Raw genomic sequence first — 25,167 nt, forward strand, 5'->3', positions numbered from 1 at the left:
ACAGATTTGCACAATGTAGATAACAGTCTTTCAGAATGTTTATACATTACAATATAGCTGATGCACTTTGCAACCTCACTATCCTCCCTCAATCTCAAGCTCCATCTCAGGCACATCGAGAGCAATTTACTTGCTTGCCCTTCTCACTTCTGTTATGTTTTGTGTTTCTCTCTCTGTCTCTCTCTCTCCTTTTTTTTTTTTTTTTTTTTGAGCTGGTCCTGGGGCTTTAATTCAGGGCTTGGGCACTGTCCCTGGGCTTCTTTTGCTCAAGGCTAGTGTTCTACCACTTGAACCACAGCTTCACTTCTGGTTGTTAATTGGAGTCTAATTGATGGTCCTGCCCCTGCTGACTTCAAACCCGCTGTCCTCAAATCTTAGCCTCCTGAGCAGCTAGGATTATAGGCATGAGCCACCAGTGCATGGCCTGGCTTTTTAACCCTACCAGATGATTTGTTTGAATTTCATTAAAAAAAAAAATCCTTGGGATTTCTGATTTTTTGGAACCAGATTGTTTTAGCTAAGGGAATGTCCCAGAAGTGAGAGGGAAGGGAATTAAAGATCATAAATTCTTCTCAAAATGAGTCATCAGTTATAGTTGCCCATCTTCTGGGCCAATAAAATTGCCTTTTCTATTTTTCTGCTACCACATACATAGTGGATATAATTGCCGTTTTGTTCAATAAGAAAGGACCACATTATCTGGCCATTTTTCATATTTTGTACATTTTTTTTATATCTGTGCAAGACTGGCTAGTTGTATTAAGAAAGTATCTTCTAAATGTAGAGCTTAAAGAGTTTTTCTGACATTATTTTAAGCTGTATGCTACCCACCGGTACCTTTTATTTATTTAATTCAATTACTGTGTCATTCTGTCTTATTCTTTTTCAAACTATTTTTAGTTGTGTAACCTTGCTTTTCTTTTCTTCAGTCTTACAACCTGTGTTTGTATAGATTTATTGTGATTACTTGCATTCTTTGTTCTCTACAACCATATTTTGTATTTTCTATTTGACTTTTTCTCTTTTTTTAATCTTTTCTTTTTAGTCTTTATTTTCTTTTAGGTTGATATTTGTGTTATATACACGTTATATATATATATATATGTATATATGACATATTTATGCCTCTGTTGCCCTTATCTTCCCCCATTTGCCCTACCATATTTTTAATAGCCCCCCCTTTTATTCTCATTTCTCCTAACCCTCATTTTTTTCCCCCTTAAGTCTGAATTTTGATGCATTTTTTATTTTTCTTTTTTTATCTTATTTTTATTTTTTGTGCCAGTCCTGGAGTCTGAACTCAGGAACTAGGTGCTGTCTGGGCTCTGTCTTGGAGCTTTTTTGCCCAAGACTAACACTTTTTACCACTTGAGCTACAGCTTCATTTCTAGCTTTTCGGTGATTAATAGAAGATAAGAATCTCACAGACTTTCCTATCTGAGCTGGCTTTGAACCACAGTCCTCAGCTCTCAGCCTCCTGAGTAGCTAGGATTATAGGCATGAGCCACCAGCATTTGGCTGTTTCAGATTTCTTGGCTCAAAGAAACCTTCATCATGGAAAGGCCATCATTACTTTGGATATTAAATTTCTCTTTATAAGAATGTCCTAGCATCTTTCACTCTTTACCAGTACAACACCTGAAGCCTCTGCTTCTAGCCTCTTGACATACTTCCTACCCTTGTGTTCTGGGTCATGTTTTCTTGTCAGTCTTCTAATTCAGTAATTGTCTTTTGCTATTTATAGGCTTAATCTTATGTTGCCTAATTTCAGTTTATTTTCAGTCTGTTACTCTTCTACTTTCCCCTCATGCCCTCTTCAGAACACACACACACACACACACACACACACACACACACACACACACACACACACACACACACACACACACACACACACACACACACACACACACACACACACACACACACACACACACACACACACACACACACACACACTATCCTTTTGTTTTTTGGTCTGTGATTGGACATTGCCAAATTTATGTTTCCTGTAACTCACTGAAGGTGTCTTGCGTTGTGTTCCTGTTCTGATTGTGAGCTCATATTCCTTAGATACATATTGGGGGGTGGGGGGTGGGCCAGGGGGGGCGGGAGGCTTGCAAAACCACTTGGGGCAGATTTGGGGGGAGGTATGTGGCCACACCCATAGCCATTTCACTTCCAAATCTGCACACAGCTCTATTGATAAGAAGTCTCCAGGAAGCAGTCTGGAGGGTCCTTAGAAAGCTAAAGATTGACCTCCCTTACGACCCAGTCATACCACTTCTAGGCATCTACCCTGAACAACAGGAACCAATATACAAGGACACGTGCACCTCCATGTTTATTGCAGCACTGTTCGCAATAGCTAGGATATGGAAACAACCTAGATGCCCCACCACAGATGAATGGATCCAAAAATTGTGGTATCTATACACAATGGAATATTATGCAGCCATTAGAAATGACAAAATAATGGCATTTGCAGGGAAATGGATGGAGCTAGAAGGAATCCTGTTGAGCGAGGTAAGCCAAGAACGAAGAGACAAACAGTACATGGTCTCCCTGATAAGTGGATGATAAATCCAAAATGTTAGGTGATATGACAAAACTAACAGGACTTAAGAAACAAAGAACTCCCACTCATCTGGTTGAACCACTACTAAATATCCCCATGCTGCTGATCACATATATGGTATATAACATATGAGCACCGTTATATATTACAGACTGTGATAGACAATTTGCTCCAGGAAAGTTAGAATGAACTTGTGACTTTAAATGAGCATCATTATTCCACAATACTGTGAATTTCCGGAAATTAAGTAATCACTTAATCACAATCAAAAAAAAAAAAAAAAAAAAAAGAACCTTGGGGAAGGGAGGGAGGGAGGGGATGGTAGGGGGAAAACAATGGAGGGGGTAACAATGTTCAAGAGGAAGTGGAAGTGTACTCATTACCTCACTCATGTAACTGTAACCCTCTGTATAGTATCTTTACAATTAAAAAAAAAAAAAAAAGAAGTCTCCAGGGAGATATTTTTAGTTATTTCCACAATAGCTTTGGACAGGCAGGCTAGCATTTCTGTTCTGAGTGCACTGAAGTGAGGTTTCTAATGTATCTGGCTCTCATCGCCTGCCCTGATACTGCTTTAACTTACTTTGTGTCTTTCCAGCCTCTTGGTTCAGTGCCAGCTTTTTCTGTGGCTTTTTCAGCTTTCTTGACGTGTCTAGCCTTCTCAGAAGCAGCCTGCATTTAATGGAAGGTTGTTCTTTAAATGACATTACTGCTTTTAAGGATTTCTTAGACATTTATTATCTTAGAATATTGGTAGGAAACAGAGTAGACTTGGTCACCTGTGCTTTCCAATGCTTTCTTCATCCACTGTTGCTGGTGGAGGAAAAGTCAGAAAAAAGTCACCCCCGAAAACTTGCCAGGAATCACTTTTGATAGGAGAAGGCAGGGTCGGGGAGCCTTTAAAATAAAAAATAAATCTGCTCTAACTAGATGTTTTGTTTGTTTTGTGCTGGTTACTGCTCTTGCTTGGCTGGGGCTCTACCATCTGAACCATGCCTCCAGCTCCAGCCTTCTGTTGGTTAATTGGAGCTGAGTCTCTCAGATTTGTCTGCCTGGGCTGGTTTGAAACCTAATCCAGATCCTCAGATCTCAGTCTCCTGAGTAGCTGAGATTATTTATGTGACTTCCCAGTACCCAGCTAAAACGAAATATTTTTTAATAATTTTTATTGAGATGAAGTGATTACATAAATTTCACAAATTTTACAGTATTGTGAGATAGTGATACTTAAAGTCACAAACACATTTTAAACTTCACAAGGCAAATTGTCATTATCATGGTCTATAATGTTTGTGGATTCAATGAGCTTTGACAGTACAACTGTTTCTTCCACATCGGGTGATTTGTACATTTCTTTCCTTTTGCTTAGTGTCAGCTGTTCCCTCTTTCCCTCTCATTCACTCCCTCCCAATGCTGCTCTTGAGTTGCTTAGTTCGTTTTCATCAATGTCCAGTGCAGCTGATGGGCTCCTCTGTTGTATTTTTTCCCCCATTTCCCTCTGATTGTGTGCCCTCTTCCTAGCTTCCCTCAGATGTGCGCACACACACACACACACACACACACACACACACACACACACACGTGGTCAAGAGCCTGGAGTCATTTAGAAATGATATGACAAATTGAATGGAGAGCCTTTGTTTCTTGAATCCTGTTTACTTTGTCATATCTCCTTGCATTTTGGACTTAACATTCACATATCAGGGAGACTAAATATTTCTAAAGAGGTGAGTGGAGATAGTAAAAGGCCCAGCATCTCACTCACTTTAAGGGTATCTCTCTCTTTCACTAATTTCTAGTATTATTAAGATCACTATTTTCTGGAAGGAGAGTTGCATGATATTACATTATGAATAATTATCCTATTTTTGGTGTATAGGAAATATGATCTGGACTTGGTATTGAGCTGTTTTTGAATGACAGCTTTATTTCTAGCCCTAAAGTATGTATGATTTTGATCAAGCTGTTTTGTTTATTTTCAAACAGGCTCCAGGCATGGAAGAGCTGATATGGGAGCAGTATACTGTGACCCTGCAGAAGGTGAGTTGTGCACATCTCACGTGGCCGTGTCTGAAATCAGGTGCTTGATGATGAGGCTTCAGACCCATTGTTGTGTGGATGATTCAGACAGTGACTCAGTCTGGTTGCAGTGCGCAATTGTTGGTAATCCATTGGTAGCATGGGCTGGCTGTTCCCTGGTGATGGGCTAAAGATTTTCTTTTCTTCTCTGAGTAAGTTTTGACACCATCAGCCTGAGTCACGATGTGAGTCCACATCTCCCCATGTCTGTGGATGAAACTGGCCTTCGCTTTTATAAACCCCGAAATAAGTTAGGATTATGTATTGTCTAGGCTCACTGGCACACATTGCCATTCATGGAATGGTTTAATGCTTTGCTTTCTCATGAGAGCTCAACACTTACTTTTATGCTCAGATTTTTATCTTGTTTGTTTGTTTGGCTTGATTTTTTTTTGTTTTCTTGTTCCTGGCTGGTCTGGAACTCACTGTCATCCTTCCTCTGTCTCCCAAGTACAGGGGACAGATTCTTATCTTGAAAGCCCATAAACTTCTCTTTATCCTAAATTCAAATGAAATTGCTAGCTCATCTAAGGTGAAGTTCAAGATGTACTGTAAAAATACAATTTTAGCCCAGATCCCATCTTAATTGAAGTTGTTCCAGCTCAGGACAGCATGACACAAACAGGTACAGTTCCTTTCTAACAGCACACCCCTATTTAGACAGAAGACTTTGTTCCTTCCCTGCTGGTTTCTCATGGCTGCAGTCCACCCATGAATGCTCTCCCGCTTGGCAAAGCTGTTTCTTTTAGATAAGGGTTTTTTTTCCCCTCCCCTGTCAGCTGACCACAATGATGCTTTATCTGGTTTTCATTTGTTTCTGTGTGCCCCATCTGCTCCTGCGCTGTCTCTGGTTATTGATTTGACCTTTATGTGATTGAGTGCTTGTAACAAATCCTGAAAGCCACTTACAGAAGGATTTTTCATTTTTCTCCTACCTCTCCCCCACCAACAGGATTCCAAAAGAGGATTTGGAATTGCTGTGTCTGGAGGCAGAGATAACCCCCACTTTGAGAATGGAGAAACATCCATCGTCATTTCCGATGTGCTCCCTGGGGGACCTGCGGATGGCCTGCTCCAGTGAGTTGTCTCTGTTTCTCTTCACCCCAGTACGCCGGGGCTGTTGACATTAGATGGGGGGCTCTGGTTAGTGTGCACTCTAAAAGGAAAAGAAAAACCAAAAAAAAAAACCCCACCACAAAACACTTTTTATATAACATTGGACAAGCTGCAAGTGGGATGTGAAGCCACAACTAACACATTATGTTTTCTCAGTCCCTTAAACTCGGGGGGGGGGGGGGGGGGGGACATTCTAACTTTGGAGGCAGGGGGCAGTAGTTTTCCATAGGAAGGTAATTACAAGTGTTCTTCCTGAGCATGGAGTGTGTATTAGACTTTCTATCACTATCACTATGACGAAATACCTGAAAGAATAGTTTCACGGAGAGGAGTGACTTATTTGGGCTTCATGTTAGGGAGGGTGTGGCGAGCAGAGCACCTCACATCACAGCTTTTGCTCTCAGCCTTTTTCTTTGTCCCTCTCTTCTTATTCCATATTCCATTCTGTCAGCGTCCCCAGCCTATGGGAATGTGCCACCCTCAGCCAGGAAAATCTTTTTCCACTTACAGTTGTCTCTAGAAAATCTTTAGTCAGCTGGGGGCCGGTGGCTCAGGCCTGTAATCCTAGCTACAAGGAGGCTGAGATCTGAGGATCGTGGTTCAAAGCCAGCTCCAGCAGGAAAGTCTGTGAGACTTTTATCTCCAATAAACCACCAGAAAACTGGAAGTGGCTCAAGTGGTAGAGCACCAGCTTTGAGCTGATGAGTTCAGGGATGGCACCCAGGCCCAGAGTTCAAGCCCCACAACCAACAGGAAAAAAAAAAAATCTTCAGTCATACACAGAAATGTGCTTTACTAATCTAAATGCTTCTCAGTCCAGTTAAAATTAACCATCACTTAATATATACAGGGTTTTATGTGTATAAATATAGAAACTTATTAAGGCATGGAATACCTAGGGGAGGGGTCCAATCATGTAACTCCTGAACAATTCATGAATTGTTTAACAAAATGAATGCTAGGAAGTGGAAACATGTTGGGGTCAGGCATTGAGAAAGAGTAATGGAAGGAGGAGGGAAGGGTGAGCAAATGAAATCATTATATTCAATGTACATTATGTAAAAATTGAACTAGGTAACTTGGGGAAAGAGATGGGAAGAAGAAAATGGGGGAGAACAATAAAAGGGTGACAGTGATCAAGAAATACTATCCCCAGGGGCTGGGAATGTGGCTTAGTGGTAGAATGCTTGCCTAGCATGCATAAAGTTTGATTCCTCAGTACTACATAAACAGAAAGGGGCTGGAAATGTGGCTCAGTGGTAGAGTGCTTGCCTAGTATGCATGAAGCCCTGATTTGATTCCTCAGTGCCACATAAACAGAAAAAGCTGGAAGTAGTGTTGTGGTTCTAATGGTAGAGTGCTAGCCTTGAGTAAAAGAAGCTCAGGGACAGTGCCCACGCTCTGAGTTCAAACCCTAGAACTGCCCCCCCCCAAAAAAAATACCACATAAACAGAAAAGCCAGAAGTGGCACTGTGTCTCAAGTGGTAGAGTGCTAGCCTTGAGCAAAAGAAGCTTAGGGACAGTGCCCAGGCCTGGCAAGCCCCAGAACTGGCAAAAACAAACAAAAAAACAAGTAATGTACTCATAACCTGGCTTATGGAATTGTAACCTCTTTGTACAACTACATAATAATAAAATAAATTATTTGAAAAAATTAACCAATGCTAAGTTTAAAATCAACATACTCCCCTCGCGTCTACCAAACATTACTCATATTTGTTTCAATTCATATTTTTGAAGGATTTGATGAAAATGTCTGGAGATGTAGCTGAGTAGTAAAGCTGTGCTTAGCGTGTATGAGGCTTGAGTTTGAACCCAGCACCCCCTTTACCCCCAACTTCCACCTACCCCTTCCCCAAGAATTTAATGAGAAGACTTTTGCTTAGTTATCCTGTTTGTAAGACGGATATAAGTAATAGGAAAATTCATACAGGAAAACACAACTTTTCTTCATATAGGAAATTCATACAGGAAAACACAAGTTTTCTTCTTGCCTGAAGAGATAATGCCCAAGTTCTTGGAATAACTTCTTGGGAAAGGATCTAAAGTTAACTGCATAGCTGCATTGGTTAGATAGCTTAAATATAGAGATTCTTTTAGTATTTCAAGCCTTTTTGGCTCTATCAAAAAGAGCAGTCATGGGGCCGTATGAAACTTGGAATAATAGTTTGGTGGATGAGCTGAAGCAACAGAATTCTAAGGTCTTAAAATTTCTTGGAGAATCTGAGAAACAAGGAGTAGAAGTGTGACTTAAGGAGTAGAGCAATCTGCCTACCAAATGCAAGGCCCTGAATTCAGACCCTAAACAACAACAACAAAACCTCATAAAGAGAATCTGAGAAAAGCTCTTGACCTTCCCTTCCCTTCCCATAAAGCATGAATAGATGAGCAGGTGTTTTAGGAGAATAAGGATTGGAAACACCCATGCATATATCGTGCATCTTAGCTAACTGGACTGATAGAGAAATTGCTTTTGGCGTCTAGACACCACCATTATGGGGATCTCCTGGAATGACCCTGTGGAGGGCAGCCTTTTCCCTCCCCCCCCACCCCCCGCCCTCATTCCCCAGAGCTCCAGTAGACACTGGAATGTGACCTTGTGCCTCTTACTTTCTCTCCTTGGGAGAGGTGACGTGTTTTGGGCATATTTGCATTTGCAGCCTCTATCCTATCAGAAACATCATGACAATTAAGTTGGGAATTTTCCACAACCCATTTTTATTTCTTATTTCAGAGAAAATGACAGGGTGGTCATGGTTAACGGCACCTCCATGGAGGATGTACCGCATTCGTTTGCAGTTCAGCAGCTGAGAAAAAGCGGGAAGATCGCTGCCATTGTAAGTCCTAGGGTTGCTTTTGGCTTACTTGAAACATTTTGTTTTTAGGCCCAGAAGAAAATGACTAGTTGTTTCTGAAGAATTACGTAATGTAATTCTTGGATCCTTAGTTATGGATGGGGTGAAGATGTGTGTAATTATCCTTATAGTCTTTTCCTGGTCCTTCTGCTGTGGCCAGTGGTTCTGGTTTTTCTTTTTCTTTTCTTTTTGGTGCTGGGGATTGAACCCAGGACTCCTTGGGCATGCTAGGCAAATGTTCTATCTCTTGAGCAATACCCCTCAATCCACAGTGATTTTCCTACTTGAAGTTTCCAAGAACACAATAATTCATAGTCTCATTTGCTGCAGTCCTCATGTGCTAAGAAAATAAGGACATGCTTTTTTTTTTCTTTTTTTTTGGGGGGGGGGGTTTGGGTCCGGTTGTGGGGCCTGAACTCTGGGCCTGAGCGCTGTCCCTCAGCTCTTCAGCTCAAGGCTATGCTATACCACTTGAGCCACAGCACCACTTCCGGCTTTTTTCTTTTTGCTTATGTGGTGCTGAGGAATCAACCCAGGGCCTCATGCATGCAAGGCAAGCGCTCTGCCACTGAGCCACCTTCCCAGCCCAAGGACATTCTTTTATATACTCTAATGCTGTGATCATACCTAATAACTACATTATCATCCAAAATCCACTCTCAGTTCAAGACTTTTTTTTTTTTTTTTTTTTTTGTCGGTCGTAGGGCTTGAACTCTGGGCCTGGGCGCTGTCCCTCAGCTCTTCAGCTCAAGGCGAGCGCTCTACCACTTGAGCTACAGCGCCACTTCCGGTTTTCTGGTGGTTTATTGGAGATAGGAGTCTCACGGTCTCTCCTGCCCGGGCTGGCTTTGAACCGCGATCCTCAGATCTCAGCCTCCTGAGTAGCTAGGATTACAGGCGTGAGCCACCAGCGCCCGGCTTCAGTTCAAGACTTTTTATTTTTATTTTTATTTTTTTGCTAGTTGTGGGGCTTGGATTCAGGACACTGTCCCTGAGCTTTTGTGCTCAAGGCAAATGCTCTGCCTCTTAGAGCCACAACTCCACTTCTGGTTTGCTGGTAGTTAATTGGAGGGAGTTAAGAGTCTCACAGGCTTTCTTACTCAGTTGACTTTGAACCATGAACCTCAGATCTCAGCCTCCTGAGTAGCTAGGATTACAGGTGTGAGCCACTGGCACCCAGCTAAGATGATTTTGATAGGCCTTTTTTGCCTTCTGCTACCAGAATTGAAATTCATTCATTGTGTTTGATGATCTCTTTAGACCATGTTAATCTAGAAGGGTGCCTTTCCACTATGCTCACCACCTCCAAAATGGCATTAACTTTTGGAAGACTTCAGGAAGTTATATATAGAATATCTCACTTTGTGGGTTATCCTTTGAGTTTTATAAGTAGGTATGTTCAGACCTCTGATTTTTCACAGCTGGACAGAAGCAGGCTTTTATGCTTAGCTCCTGGCACTGTCTTAAGTGATTCTAACCCTGTGAGATTTTTATTGCCCCGGGTACTAAAGGAGTAGCCCACGGCTCAGTGAGTTGAGAGGAACACAGTGGTTTAAGTGATGTAGGATTTTGTGTGTGTGTGTGTGTGTGTGTGTGTGTGTGTGTGTGTGTGTGTGCAGGGACTTGAATTCCTGGACTTGAGGTCTTGCTTGGCCTTTTCACTCAATGCTGGTGCTCTACCACTTGACCCATGCCTCTGTGTGTGTGTGTGTGTGTGTGTGTGTGTGTGTGTGTGTGTGTGTGTGTGTGTGCGCGCGCGCGTGTGTGCGTGTGCAGGGACTTGAATTCCTGGTCTTGAGGTCTTGCTTGGCCTTTTCACTCAATGCTGGTGCTCTACCACTTGACCCATGGCTCTGTTTTGGCTTTCTTTGGTCGTTAATTGGAGTTAAGAATCTCATGGGCTTTCCTGCCCCAGCTGACTTTGAACTGCGATCCTCAGACCCTCAGATGACAGGTGCCCATCCTAGTTTGTTCTTCCTTTTTCTCTTCTGGTTTTTGCAAAACCCGGCCAGGGCCTCGCTTGTGCTAGGCAGGCAATGGTATGCACAGCAAGGCCCTCAGCCCTGGTGGATGTTTTTGAGCCTATAGGGTCTTAGGCTGAAGTTCATGTGGGCCTGAACTGGGTATCTTCCTGCTTCTGCCCCTGGGAGCGTTCAGATTAGAGGTGTGTGCCGACACACTCGGCTAGTGGCGTGGCTTTATTGCAACTATAGCCAGGGCCCTTTGATCCTCCTTTTCATGTTGGCGATTCCCCAGAATCCGCCCTGTGTTTGTGTGGTTCACAGGTGGTCAAGCGGCCGCGGAAGGCCCCGTTGCACGACAGCCCGTCCCTCAGTCATGATGACCAGGCTTTTGAAGTGATGGATGAGTTTGATGGCCGAAGTTTCCGCAGCGGGTACAGCGAGAGGAGCCACCACAGCAGCCACGAGGGGCTCAGCCGCAGCTGGGAGGACGGCCCGGACCGGGGCCGTGCCCAGCACCGCACGCGGAGCCGGAGCCGGGGCCAGGACCGCAGCCGGGAGCGCAGCCGGGGCCGCAGCCTGGAGCGTGGCCTGGACGACTATGGGCGCAGCCGGGGCCGCAGCCTGGAGCGCGGCCTGGATGAAGACTTCGGGTCCTCCCGGAAGAGGGACCCCAGCCGTGGCCGGAGCATTGACCGGGACTACGAGCACACCTATCACCGCGCCTATGATGCTGACTTCGAACCCTCCTACAGCCCAGCTGCTGGCGATCGCCGCCGAGCCCGGCCCGAGGCGCGCTTCGACGGCTCCCGGAGCCGCAGCCGGGAGCACCTGCGCTCACGCAGCCCCAGCCCCGAGCCCAGGGGCCGCCTGGACTCCGACAGGCCCATCGGGGTCCTTCTGACCAAAAACAGAGCAAATGAAGGTAGGCATGCGTGATGCAGGCAAAGGAGCATCACTCCAGCAGGAACTGCCAGCTCTGAGCTGGCGTCGAATCTGAATGCCTGGCCCCTATTGGCTGGGCATTTGATGCCTGGCCCCTATTGGCTGGGCATTTGATGCCTGGCTCCTATTGGCTGGACATTTGATGCGTGGCTCCTATTGGCTGGACATTTGATGCCTGGCTCCTATTGGCTTATTTAATCCTCACAGCCACATCAGGAGAGACCGCGTTATTTATTTATTTTATTTTTTTCTATGAGACTGAGGCACAGAAGTTGCACCCTGATCTGGCTTCTAAGAAGATATGCTGGGCTAGCTCTGACCTGGCATCTTAAGATGCGTGGGGCATTGACTGGAACCCCTCACATTAAAAGGGAGCTCTTTTAATCTCTTGCATCTTTTTTTCTATGAGAGTGAAGCACAGAAGTTGTGCAACGTTGTGTCTCTAGGTAGTGGTTCTCAAAGTCGTTTATTAATTGGATACTTGTGAAGATTCTCACCCTCTTCCCTCACCCCTCCCCCAATCAGAACACAGATTTCAGGCCTCAGTCTCTCCCCCCTTTAATCAGAACACACTGGGTGGGTCCCTAGAATGTACACGTGTTAAATAACATGCTCTCCCCATGAGCTTGATGCATCTTAAGTTGGAGAAACCAGGATAGCAGGCAGTGTTCCAGCCTGTCTTGATTGAGTTTGTGTCTGTGTCAAGGACAAGGCTGAGTAAATGTATTGTTCACAACAAGTGGTGCTTTAGGAGACTTCATTGGGGTATATCCTGGAGGAGGTGGAGGCTGGCCCAGTCCTCCTGTCTTGTGCTGTAATCCTTTATCCTTGGACTCATTTAATCCTGTGCCAGTCCCAGGAAGCACCTGCAAGCTGTTAGCACTCAGAGTTCACAAGTGAAGATTCTCAGACACAGACCAGGGTAGCAGCTTGCCCAGGGCTGGAATGTAGTCAGTGATGGAGCTGGAATTTCAGCTCCATCCCTTGGGAGCAGTGGATCTGAAGCAGGGAGATGAATGGACCGGGCTTTTGAGCCTAGTGCTGAGCTAGGAATACTAGCATCAGTTCTTATCTTCTGACTTTTAAAATTCTTGGTGATATACCTTTTGTTTTCTAATTGCTTTTCTTCCAAGAAGAAGCAATGATAAAGAGCAGGAGAAAGAGAAAAAAGATAAAGATAAAGAATGCCAAGTGAATGACTCTTTGCTTTTTTAGTTTGGGAATTTGCATTTTAAATAACCTGACAAGGGAGAGGGTTTCTTTTCTTGAAGAGCTGAGTTATATAAAGAGGTCTCTATTGAAATAACCCAACAATAACCCAAGGAAATCAGTAATGGGATACCTGGAGTCCCGGCTCAGGGGGAAAAAAGGTGAAAGTTGAGATTGTGACATCTCTGAGGAGAATGTAGGAGGTATAAGGACTTCATGTGGAATCTTAAGTCTTAAAAGTTGGTCAGTCAAGTTTACTCTTTTCCTCTGTGTGTGTGTGTGTGTGTGTGTGTGTATGTGTGTACGCACACATGTGTGCCAGTACTGTGGCTTGAACTCAAAGCCTGGCACTGTTCCTGAGCTCTTTTGCTCAGGCACTTACTACTATAGCCACAACTCCACTTGCAGGTTTTTGGGGTTAATTGGAAATAAGAGTCTCACAGACTTTCCTTCCTGGGCTGGCTTTGAACTACAACCCTCAGATCTCCTCCTGGGTAACTAGGATTATTGGTATGAGCCACCAGCACCTGGCTACTTTTTTCCTTTAAAAGATACCCACATAAATACCAGTAAATCTGTTTGCAAACATTATAGTGAGAGTTTATTTACTCTTAAATTAGCTTACATCAGTCATACAGGGAGCATTTCATTATTGCTTTTCCACATGTTTGCACTGTATCTCATTCATTCTTACCCCTCTATCCCACGAATGAAGTTTTTAAGAGGATAAGGGCAGTATAGCAACATAGGTAAGTTAGACTTGTCCCAGCCCACTGTCCCGGGCATGAACCTATCTGGAAGAAGGGCATCAGTATTCATGGAAGGAGAAGTCCTTATCCCCTTCAGTTTTTAATTTTCTGCTTCCTAAGATGTGTGTATGTAGAAGGGGGTATGTGCCTACTTTTTATCATTGGGGTAAGATGACTTCTAACAAGTATAAGTTATTAAATTTACTTCACAACTTTCCTAAGTTACCTTGTTTAATTACAAGACCTTCCTTCCTTCCTTTCTTCCTTCCTTCCTTCCTTCCTTCCTTCCTTCCTTCCTTTCTGCTCTTCCTTCCCCCCACTCTCTTTCTCTCTCTTTTCTTTGTGTATGCATGTGTGTACTGGTACTAGAACTCAAACCTAGTTCCATGTATGCTTTCTGAGCTTTTTCTGCTCAGGGCTGGAACCTACCTCTTGAGCCATGCCTCCACTTCTGGCTTGTGTTGATTAATTAGAGATAGAGTTTCATGGACTTTTCTGCCCGGGTTGGCTTCAAACTATGATTCTCAGATCTTAGCCTCCTGAGTGGCTAGGACTACAGGTGTGAGCCACTGGTGCCTGGCAGATTACAAGATTTTTTTCTTTTATTAATCACTTTATTTTTAGTATAGAGGTGATCTACAGAGGGACTACAATTACATGAGTCAGGTAATTAGTAAATTTCCTCTCATGCAGTGTGTTCTATTCCTTCATTCTCTCCAGGTCCCTCCCCTCTCCACCCATGAGTTGTACAGTTCACTTTCTTCAGTGTCCAATGTGCTCCACTGCTGCACTTTTTTACCCTTTGCATGGGCTTGTTTTCACACCTGCCGGGATGACCTTCCTAAAGTCACCTCCATCCATGTTTAAAATGTATTTTCATAGGTTTAATAAGTAAAATGAGAGTAGTCTGAAGAGTACCAAAGATTCTGGAACACACGGATTCCCCAGTAAACTCAGTATTCTTTTGTGAGAACAAAGTGTTTAAACCATTGCACACTGCGAGGGTCAGTGCTTAACTGATTGCTTTACCTGGCTTACCCTGACTTTCAGGGTCTGACCCACAGTGTAAGTCGATACAGATGAGCAGGCCTGCCTGTGGGCAGCCTTCTTGCCAGCCGAGCCTTTGAGGATGTGATGGGTTGATTCTACCCACTCCAACATTTCATTTGAAAAATGTTCATCTCATAGCACACACCCGTGGAGCCTTTAGACAGAGTTTTATCTGTTGGGAATGATTTGCTGCATTTGCTGTGTTTCTCTTCCTCTTTCTCAGGTTTTCTTTTCTGTCTACCCCCACTCCTTGTGTTTTCTCACACAATGGTTCCTTTGAGAGCCCTTGAAAGTGAATTGCAGGGAGTTACCTCTTACCGGGAATAAAATCTCAAGGACAAGAATGCCATTCTCCATTGCGATTGTGATCACAATTAATAGAGTGCAGTTCATTTTGAAATTACTCTAGAATAATGGAATTCATCTCACCCCCACTCTCCTGTTCATCTAATCATGGTTTGTGCATCATCATCATTATTATTAATTCTGTGCCAGTCCTGGGGCTTGAACTCTGAGCCTGGGAACTGTCCCTGAGATTCTTTTGCTCAGGCTGAGAGCTCTACCACTTGGGCCACAGTTCCACTTCTGGCTTTTTGAGTAGTTTATTGGAGATAAGAGTTTCATGGACTTTCTTGCCTGGGCTGTCTTTGAACCATGATCCTCAGATTTCAGCCTCCTGCATGGTTAGGATTACAGATGGGAGCCACAGGCACCTGGTTGCATTATTATTTTTTTTTAATGCCTATTTAATCCTGTGCTTTCCTCTTCTATTATTTTTTAAATGATGTTGACAATTTTGAAGCCCCCAAGTCAGTGGTATTACACAATGTCCCATATGCAAAATTAAATTTGCAGATAGGATTTTAGTCTGAAAAGCCAGGCTAAGTTTTCTGAACAAGTTGATGGCGTACGTGTGCATTTGATGTCTCCTAGAGTATGGCCTCCGCCTGGGGAGTCAGATCTTCATCAAGGAAATGACCAGAACGGGTCTGGCAACTAAAGACGGCAACCTTCATGAAGGAGACATTATACTGAAGGTGAGTGGATAAGGTCACAGAGCAAGTGTGTGTGTGCATGTGGTCCTAGTCTAGATTTCCACATTGAAGCACCAATATAGGAAAGCATAGCTGCAGTAATATGGGAGCTCAGTAGCAAAGCAGAGGCCAGGAAGAGCAGCCTGGTGAGGTTTTGGGGTTGGTTTTTTGTTTGTTTGTTTTATCAGAAAGACCAGACCTATGATTGCCTAGTATGTATGAAGCACTGGCTAGTCCCCAGCTCCACCAAAAGAAAAAGAAAGAGAAGAAGATGAAACCAGACCTGGGCATTCTACTAATTGAATTAAACACACACACAGACACACACACACACACACACACACACACACACACACACACACCAACACACCAACAACAATCAGTAACTCCCACGGAATACTTTTGTCTTTGTTGTTTATTTAAAGTTTAGGCTTCTATTTCCTAAGCTAAGGGAAGATGAGACAGCTGTTAGAATATGAATGATGAATATTTAATGGCTTCTGTAAACCTCTCTGGTCAGGAAACATGTTCCAGTAGTAAACCAAGCTATTGTCTTGGGCTTGGAAGTTAAATAAATTAACAGGGTAACTTAAGTGCACTGTCACTCTTTCTCACCTGTGTTTGGGATCCAGGCATGTGGGGCAGTATTTAATTTCAAGGGCAATGGATTGGTATTCAGTTGAAGTTCATGTTGGAGTATCTGAGCAAAGCCTTGGAAGTTTTACAGAGGGGAAATAGGCATTTTCTACTGGGCTGTGAATGGTTGTACCACATGGAACCTTATTGTTGTTCATAACTACAGATCAATGGGACCGTCACTGAGAACATATCTTTAACGGATGCTCGAAAACTGATAGAAAAATCCAGAGGGAAACTTCAGCTGGTGGTGTTGAGAGACAGCAAGCAGACTCTAATCAACATCCCCTCACTAAATGACAGTGACTCAGAGATAGAAGGTGAGGAGGAGAGGGAGAAGGGGAAGGGGAGAGGGAGGAAGGAAGGGCAGGAGGAGGCTGGATGGATGATTAGCTAGAAGTCAGAGGACTGTGGCCTTGTCTCTCTTAAGTAAACCACTCAGTTGCAGATTAAATTTTCTCTGCAAGCCTTCCTTCCTTTTAAACTTTAATTCCAGCAGAGAAGTGGCCCGTGGTTGTTCGCTTATTAAGGTGTCTATTGAAATTAGATTTTCAGTATGAAATTCTCAAAGCGCTTGGGGAATCCCAAAGGACTTATCATAATTAGGCCACAGAAAGCAAAACTTGTTGGTAAATAATATATGTGTGAGCCATCCCAAGAACATAACCATGCTATTTTTACATTTCCTAGTTGCTTATTCTTAAATAAATTTATGTAAATCTTTAAAAAGCCTAAGTATTGATATTTTCAACAAAAAGAAGACAATGTTGGAGATAGCAATTGTCATTTGAAATGACTGAAAATTGTGATATCCATTGGTTAGTAATCCAGGTCACCTCTCCTCTTCTAAAAGCTATATTACTTGAACATGCATTATAACATGGGAGAGCATTTTAACTTTAACATTAACTTTATTGGCATTTTAAAAAGTTGCCAATAACAAGTACTTATATCCTTTATAACCATCTACAATCAATTGTCTTCCTGCAGGAAAGTTAAGTAAATAGTAAGCTCTTAAGCTTTTTTGGGGGTCAGTCCTGGGGATTGAACTCAGAGCCTAGCTCTGTCCTTGTGCTTCTTTTGCTCAAGGCTAGCCACAGCTCCACTTCTGGCTTTTTTTGTAATTTATTGGAGATAAGAGTCTCATAAACTTTCCTGCCTGGGCTGGCTTTGAACTGTGATGCTCAGATCTCAGCCTCCTGAGTAGCTAGGATGACAGGCCTGAGCCACTAAGCACCGTGCAGCTCTTAAGCTTTCAAACAGGTTTTTGTTGATGTTTATGTGTGTACTGAAGCTTAAACTCAGCGCCTTAGCTTTCTCAGCTCAAGGCTGGTATTCTCCTATGTGAGCCCACACCATGACTTCTGACATTTTGCCAGTTAAGTGGATATAAGAGTCTCTTGGATTTGTCAGCTGGGATAGCTTCAAAGTGGGATCTGCAGATCAGCCTCCTGAGTAGCTAGGATTATAGCTATGACACATCAGTACCCAATTATTATTGATATATCTTTTTTAAGAATTTATAAACAGCTATGTTTTAAGTAGATCCCTAGATGAACACATATTGAAATTTGAGATGCACTGATGTAATTGGTAAGGATGAGTGAATCTGCATATGGCCAGTGTAGCTGAGCTCCACAACTTTTGAGTTCTACATCTCTGGAGGATTCAGCCAACCACTGTTAAAAAATATTTGGGGGAAGGGGAAGGAAGAAGATCCAGAGAGTTCCAAAGGTAGAACTTGACTATGTGGGATGCTAAGCCTTGAAGTGATGTACACACATGTCCTTGTAGCCTCCTGCCAGTTCACAGGTAGTCTTTCTAATGAATGCTCATTGTTCAAGACTACTTGTCATTATTTGCAAACAATATAGCATAACTACCTCCATACCATTTACATTGTATGATGTATTGTAAGTGATTCAGAAATGAATCAAAGTAAAAAGAAGAAATGAATCAAAGTATGCAGGAGAATGTGGAAGATGATAGACAAATTATGATGCCGTTTTATAGAAAGGACTTCGGCATCTGTGAGTTGGGGTTAGGGAATAGTCTTTAGAACCATCTCTTCACAGATACTGAAGGATGACTGTTACCTTTCAGTACCAGCTTGGAAGGAAAGAAAGCAGAGGTAAAAGAGCCTATAGCCGGGTTCTGGTGGCTCATGCCTGTCATCCAGTGCTTGGGTAGCTGAGGTCAGGAGGATCACTGTTTAAGGCTAGCCTGGGCAGGACAGTTTGTGAGATCGCCCTTCTTGACTCATAGCTGGAAGTAATTGCCGATCTACCTAGCTATGACGGAAAGCCTAGAATAGGTAGATTGTGGCCCAATGCATGGGGCAAAAGAAAAAGAGAAATGTAAAAAATTCTAAATTTGCCTTCTCTATTAGTGCCATTTTCTTAAAGTTACCTTTCTTTATTTTTTCCCTACTCCAGGGGAAGTAAGGATTATTAGACTAATAGCACATTTTGCCTGTTTATTTTCATTTCCCATGTCTCCTCTCCAGGGATCAGTATCCTGCCTGGTAATGTCTTAAGTATTATATTAAAAAGTCTTTATTTTTGAAACTAGATATCTCAGAGATAGAGTCAAACCGATCCTTTTCTCCGGAGGAGAGACGTCACCAGTATTCTGATTATGATTACCATTCTTCCAATGAGAAGCTGAAGGAAAAGCCGAGGTGAGATGATGCGAATTTTCTCTTAGACACATCGCAGTGAGTGCAAACGCATACGTACTTGCAGGTGTAACCCCTGAGGCATTAATGCGCCTGTGCTTCAGTTCAAGGGAGGACACACCAAACAGACTGTCCAAGATGGGAGCCACTCCCACCCCGTTCAAGTCTGTGGGGGATATCACAGCTGCTGTTGCTGCAGAGAATAACAAGGAATCCAGATACCAAGAGGACCCCCCAAGTGAGACTTTTGACTGTTCTTTTATTTTGGGGGGCGGTGGAGTATTGGGGATTGAACCTGAGGCCTTGTACAAGTTAGACATAAAATCACCAGGACCACCCATTTGCAAAAGGAGAGTTGAGAAGTATATGTTGGATATGTTGGAAGGAGAGGGAGAGAGAGAAATTTTTAATGTATATATAATGTATATATAAATATAATGTATATATAAAATAATAGGTGATAAAAATAATTCTTAAAATGGAACAGGGCCTCCTTTTTTATATAAATACAATTCTACATGCCATTAGAATTGATCACCATTTGATAGATTTGTTGAGTTTTTTTGCTTTTTGTTATTTTTGGGGTCAGTCATGGGGCTTGAACTCAGTGCCTGGGTACTGTCCCTGGGCTTTTTTTGTTCAAGGCTGGAGCGCTACTACTTTGAGCCATAGCTCCACTTCAGGTTTTCTGGAGATAAGAGTCTCACAGACTTTCCTGCTCACGCTGGTTTTGAACCATGATTCTCAGATCTCAGCCTCCTGAGTAGCTAGGATTACAGGCATGAGCCACCAGCACCTAGCTGTGAGTTAGTTCTTTTGTCCTCCATCAATGATCCCTACTTTGTCGCCATAACTCTGCTCGCATCACCCTGAAATTTTTTACATAAATATTTACACATGAACAGAATAGTGTTGTTACATGATTTTTCTAGTTATATAAAATACTAACTTCTTATGCTTGTGTATCTTGTATTTTGGAAGATTTCTCTTTTTGTTTGTTTGATGTATAAACATGTAAATAGAATAAGGTACATAATTTTTGTGGATTTTACCAGCCTTTTTTTTTTGCTGTACTGGAATTTGAACTCAGGGCCTAGTACCTCACTTTTTTTTTGGGGGGGGGGAGTCCGGTCATTGGGCCTGAACTCTGGACCTGGGCGCTGTCCCTCAGCTCTTCAGTTCAAGGCTAGCGCTCTACCACTTGAGCCACAGCGCCACTTCCGGCTTTTTTCTTTTTGCTTATGTGGTGCTGAGGAATCGAACCCAGGGCCTCATGCATGCAAGGCAAGTGCTCTACCACTGAACCACCTTCCCAGCCCCCTAATACCTCACTTTTGAGACACTCTTACCAGTACCTTGTTGTACTGGTTATTATCAGGATAGATTCTTTCTACCTCTAGGCTGGCCATTCTCTTAGTTGTGTTTTCCTTTGTTCCTGAGATGGCAGATATGTGCCACCGTGTTCTGCCATCGATCAAGATAGAGCCTCACAAACGTTTTGTGCCCGTGTTAGCCCTGAATTACTCTACTTCAGTCTCTGCCTCCCAATTAGCTAGGATTACAGGTGTAAGTCACAGCTCCTGACTATTTACAAACAAGCTTCTGCTAGTCCATGTTGAGAAGATAGGCAGCTGTCTTGTTTTTCCTCTCCTTTGCAGTGCTGGGGATTGAGCCCAGGACCTCCTTCATGATAGGCAAACTACACTGTGAGGGACATGCTCATTCACATTAAATGGTTTTTCATCCACAGTTCCTCAACCCAGAGCAGCCCCAAGAACTTTCCTTCGGCCTAGTCCTGAAGATGAAGCAATATATGGGTAGGTACTATCATCTCTTACTCTTCTTCCCGCCCCCTTCCCCACTCCCCTTTCTATCTAGCTCATCTCCTTAACTGAAATCCAAAAGAATGCTGCCTCCTTTTAAACTCACAGATAGTGATTTCCTAATAAACTATCCTAACCCAAAGTCTATTGCTACTGTTCATATGAAAGAAATCATTTGGAGAGAAAAGCAAAAATGTGGCAGTGCATGAACTTCGTGATGTTAATGTTTTCTGTGCTTCTCCTCTTGGCTGGCTACTTGTGAATGCTCTTTGAATATTTGCATTGGCCAGATATGTAGCTGTCCTTATTGGTCAAGTATTCTTGCCCACAGCGCCTCTGTAGTGACCACAGAGACAAGAGGTGTGGAGTATGGTAGGGAGAGAGGGGCGTGGCAGCAGAGCTGTGCACTTGTGAGTGAGCCCTGGGTCACTGTCAGGGCGGCTGATGGATTAGGGCTTGGATCTGAGCAGGGTCTTTATTTGACAAAGGCCTGTGAGTGCTGATGGACTTTGCCCTGGAAGAATCATAAGCTGAGAGTCTGATATATCGCTAGATGTTAGCCTAAAAACTCGCCCTGAATTTACTCTCTCAGTGACGCGGGTTATTATCGATTTCTCCTTCTTTACTAATTACTACTCACATTACGTGAGACTGCTGACCCTCATCACTCTGTCCCAGGAAGATAAGGCTAAAGAATAGATGCGAAAAACTCGAGAGCTTGCTGAACTATAAATCTATCTAGGGATGGAAGGAATCAGATCTCTCATCTGCGCATGTGCATTCCCCTTTTTATAAACAATCTCATTCTCCTTTCCTGAAACCAAACGCCCCACAGCCCTAACACCAAGATGGTGAGGTTCAAGAAGGGAGAAAGTGTGGGCCTGCGGCTGGCTGGCGGCAATGACGTGGGGATATTTGTGGCTGGCATTCAGGAGGGAACCTCAGCAGAGCAGGAAGGCCTTCAAGAAGGAGACCAGATTCTGAAGGTAAGGAAAGCACAGCCCCTTTCTGGAGCTGTCTAGGTATTTTTGCAGAAAGGATGTGAAGGTGGTCTAGCCTCTGAAAGGAGACAGACTGCAAGTTGGTGGATGTCCAGTTTAAGGGCTCCATATCCCTCCAATGGGTCCTGCTTTGTCCGTTTTAGAGCCCCAAACTCATTCCTATGTCTGTAGCAATTTATAGAGTTTAAAACTCTTGCCAATATTTTTTTTTAATTTTTTTAATTGTAAAGATACTATACAGAGGGTTACAGTTACATGAGTGAGGTAATGAGTACACTTCCTCTTGAACATTGTTACCCCCTCCATTGTTTTCCCCCTACCATCCCCTCCCTCCCTCCCTCCCTCCCCCAAGGTTCTTTTTTTTTTTTTTTTTTGATTGTGATTAAGTGATTACATAATTTCCGGAAATTCACAGTATTGTGGAATAATGATGCTCATTTAAAGTCACAAGTTCATTCTAACTTTCCTGAAGCAAATTGTCTATCACAGTCTGTAATATATAACGGTGCTCATATGTTATATACCATATATGTGATCAGCAGCATGGGGATATTTAGTAGTGGTTCGACCAGATGAGTGGGAGTTCTTTGTTTCTAAAGTCCTGTTAGTTTTGTCATATCACCTAACATTTTGGATTTATCATCCACTTATCAGGGAGACCATGTACTGTTTGTCTCTTCGTTCTTGGCTTACCTCGCTCAACAGGATTCCTTCTAGCTCCATCCATTTCCCTGCAAATGCCATTATTTTGTCATTTCTAATGGCTGCATAATATTCCATTGTGTATAGATACCACAATTTTTGGATCCATTCATCTGTGGTGGGGCATCTAGGTTGTTTCCATATCCTAGCTATTGCGAACAGTGCTGCAATAAACATGGAGGTGCACGTGTCCTTGTATATTGGTTCCTGTTGTTCAGGGTAGATGCCTAGAAGTGGTATGACTGGGTCGTAAGGGAGGTCAATCTTTAGCTTTCTAAGGACCCTCCAGACTGCTTTCCAAAGTGGTTGTATGAGTGTACATTCCCACCAGCAGTGTAATAGCGTTCCTCGTTCTCCACATCCCCTCCAGCATTTGTTGTTGGCTGATTTGTGGATGTGGGACATTCTGACTGGGGTAAGGTGGTATCTCAGGGTTGTCTTTATTTGCATTTCCTTCACCACCAGGGATGATGAACATTTCCTCATGTGTTTCTTTGCCATTTTTATTTCTTCATTTGAGAAGTCCCTCTTTAGTTCCCTTGCCCATTTAGTAATTGGTTTGTTAGGTTTGGGAGGGATTAGTTTCTTGAGTTCCCTGTATATACAGGATGTTAACCCCTTGTCTGATATATTGCTGGTAAATATTTTTTCCCAATTAGTTGGTTGTCTTTCTAGCTTGGTTGCGATAGCTTTATCTGTGCAGAAGCTTTTTATTTTAAGGTAGTCCCATTTGTCGAGTCTCTCTCCAATTTGTTGTGACCCTGGGACTCTGTTCAGGAAGTTCCTTCCTGTGCCTATTAGTTCAAGTGTCTCTCCTACTCTGTCCTGCAGTAGTTTCAGAGATTCAGGTTTAATGTTAAGGTCTTTAATCCATTTTGAATTGATGTTGGTGCATGGTGATAGGCTGGGGTCCACTTTTAGTTTTCTGCATGTGGCTGCCCAGTTTTCCCAGCACCAGCGGTTGAAGAGGCTGTGTTTCTTCCATTGTATGTCTTTGGCTCCTTTGTCGAATATCAGCTGGCTGTAGGCCTGTGGATTTATTTCTGGATCTTCTATTCTGTTCCATTGGTCTTCGGGTCTGTTTTTGTGCCAGTACCATGCTGTCTTTGTTATTATAGCTCTGTAGTAGAGTTTGAAGTTCAGCATGGATAGCCCTCCCATATTGTCTTTATCCCCTAGAATTGTTTTGGCTATTCTAGGTCTTTTGTTGTTCCATACGAATTTTTGGACTGTTTTCTGTATTTCAGTGATGTACGTCATTGGGATTTTAATAGGAATTGCGTTGAATTTGTATATTAGTTTTGGAAGTATTACCATCTTTACTATATTAAGTCGGCCTATCCAGGAGCATGGGAGGTCTTTCCATTTCCTAGTGTCTTCTGCAATTTCTTTCTTTAACTTTTTGTAGTTCTCATTAAATAGTTCTTTTACATCTTTGGTTAGGTTAATTCCTAAATATTTTATTTTTCGGGAGGTTATTGTGAATGGGGTTGCTCCCTTTATTTCCCTCTCTTCCTGTACATTATCAGTGTATAGGAAGGCAACTGATTTTTGTGGGTTTATTTTGTATCCTGCTATTTTGCCGAAGTGATTTATGATTTCTAAGAGTTTGGGGATGGAGTTTTTGGGATCGTGGAGGTATAGTATCATGTCGTCTGCAAAAAGGGATAGTTTAACTTCTTCTTTCCCTATGCGGATCCCTTTAATGTTCTTTTTCTTGCCTTATTGCCCTGGCTAAGGGTTCTAGGACTATATTGAAGAGGAGTGGAGACAGTGGGCATCCTTGCCTTGTTCCTGATTTTAGGAGAATTGGTTGTAGCTTTTCCCCATTAAGTATAATATTGGCTATTGGTCTGTCATAAATGGCTTTTATTGTTTTTAGAAATGTTCCTTCTATTCCTATTTTCTCCAGAGCTTTTAGCATGAATGAATGTTGAATTTTGTCAAAGGCCTTTTCTGCATCTGTAGCGATAATCATGTGATTCTTGACCTTTTGCCAATATTTTTATTAGTTTGATTAACAGCACCAACAAAAAAAAGTCAAGCTGGGTACTGGTGGCTCACACCTGTAATCCTTACTACTCACTCATGAGGCTGAGAGCTGAGGATCAAAGTTTGAAACCACTGGAAGCTGGAAAGTCTTTGAGACTCTTATCTCCAATAAACTGCTCAGAAAAAGCTGCAAGTGGCTCTGTGGCTTAAGTGGCAGAGTGCTAGCCTTGAGAAAAAGAATCTCAGGGCACACACACACACACACACACACACGCACGCACGCATGCACACGCGTGCGCGAAATCTCAAAAGCTGTTTTTTGTTTGTTTGTTGTCAATTGTGGGGTTTGAACTCAGGGCCTGGGCACTGTCCCTGAGCTTTTGTACACAAAGTTAAGAGCTCTACCACTTTGAGCCACCATTCTACTTCTGGTTTTTTGGGTAATTAATTGGAGATAAAAGTCTCACAGACTTTCCTGCCCAGAGTGGCTTCAAACTCAGCCTCTTGGGTAGCTGGGATTACAGGCGTGAGCTACCAGTGCCCAGTGTAGATCTTGTAAATTTTTATCTGTCCTGTGTTGCCCTGTTGAACACTAATGTATGAGGCAGTAGGCTGAAACTGAGTATGGGGGAATGTGTCTGCTCAGATCCTTTGATCCACTGACAAATCTTTGATTTTAAAACTTACTCTTGTGAGGTAGTTTCAGGTAGAGTCTCCTGGACTTTTTGTCCAGACTGGCCTAGAATCATGGTCCTCTCA

General features: G+C 42.9%; 1 protein-coding gene across 4 annotated transcripts in view; it reads left to right on the forward strand.

The window, feature by feature from the left end:
• Positions 1-25,167, forward strand: part of Tjp2 (tight junction protein 2) — a 120,260-nt gene that overhangs the window by 73,746 nt on the left and 21,347 nt on the right. For all 4 annotated transcript variants that reach the window (XM_070035703.1, XM_070035700.1, XM_070035702.1 and 1 more), the window contains 10 exons: positions 4,565-4,618; positions 5,610-5,734; positions 8,509-8,611; positions 10,915-11,515; positions 15,477-15,580; positions 16,380-16,533; positions 18,785-18,893; positions 18,995-19,128; positions 20,641-20,707; positions 21,549-21,699. In XM_070035703.1, the coding sequence (XP_069891804.1) occupies positions 4,574-4,618; positions 5,610-5,734; positions 8,509-8,611; positions 10,915-11,515; positions 15,477-15,580; positions 16,380-16,533; positions 18,785-18,893; positions 18,995-19,128; positions 20,641-20,707; positions 21,549-21,699 (1,593 nt within the window). In that variant the 5' untranslated portion in view covers positions 4,565-4,573. The remainder of the gene's footprint in view (positions 1-4,564; positions 4,619-5,609; positions 5,735-8,508; positions 8,612-10,914; positions 11,516-15,476; positions 15,581-16,379; positions 16,534-18,784; positions 18,894-18,994; positions 19,129-20,640; positions 20,708-21,548; positions 21,700-25,167) is intronic.

Source organism: Dipodomys merriami, unplaced genomic scaffold (genome assembly GCF_024711535.1).
Source record: "Dipodomys merriami isolate MVZ:Mamm:240054 unplaced genomic scaffold, mDipMer1.0.p SCAF_26, whole genome shotgun sequence".
Classification (NCBI taxonomy): Eukaryota; Metazoa; Chordata; class Mammalia; order Rodentia; family Heteromyidae; genus Dipodomys; species Dipodomys merriami.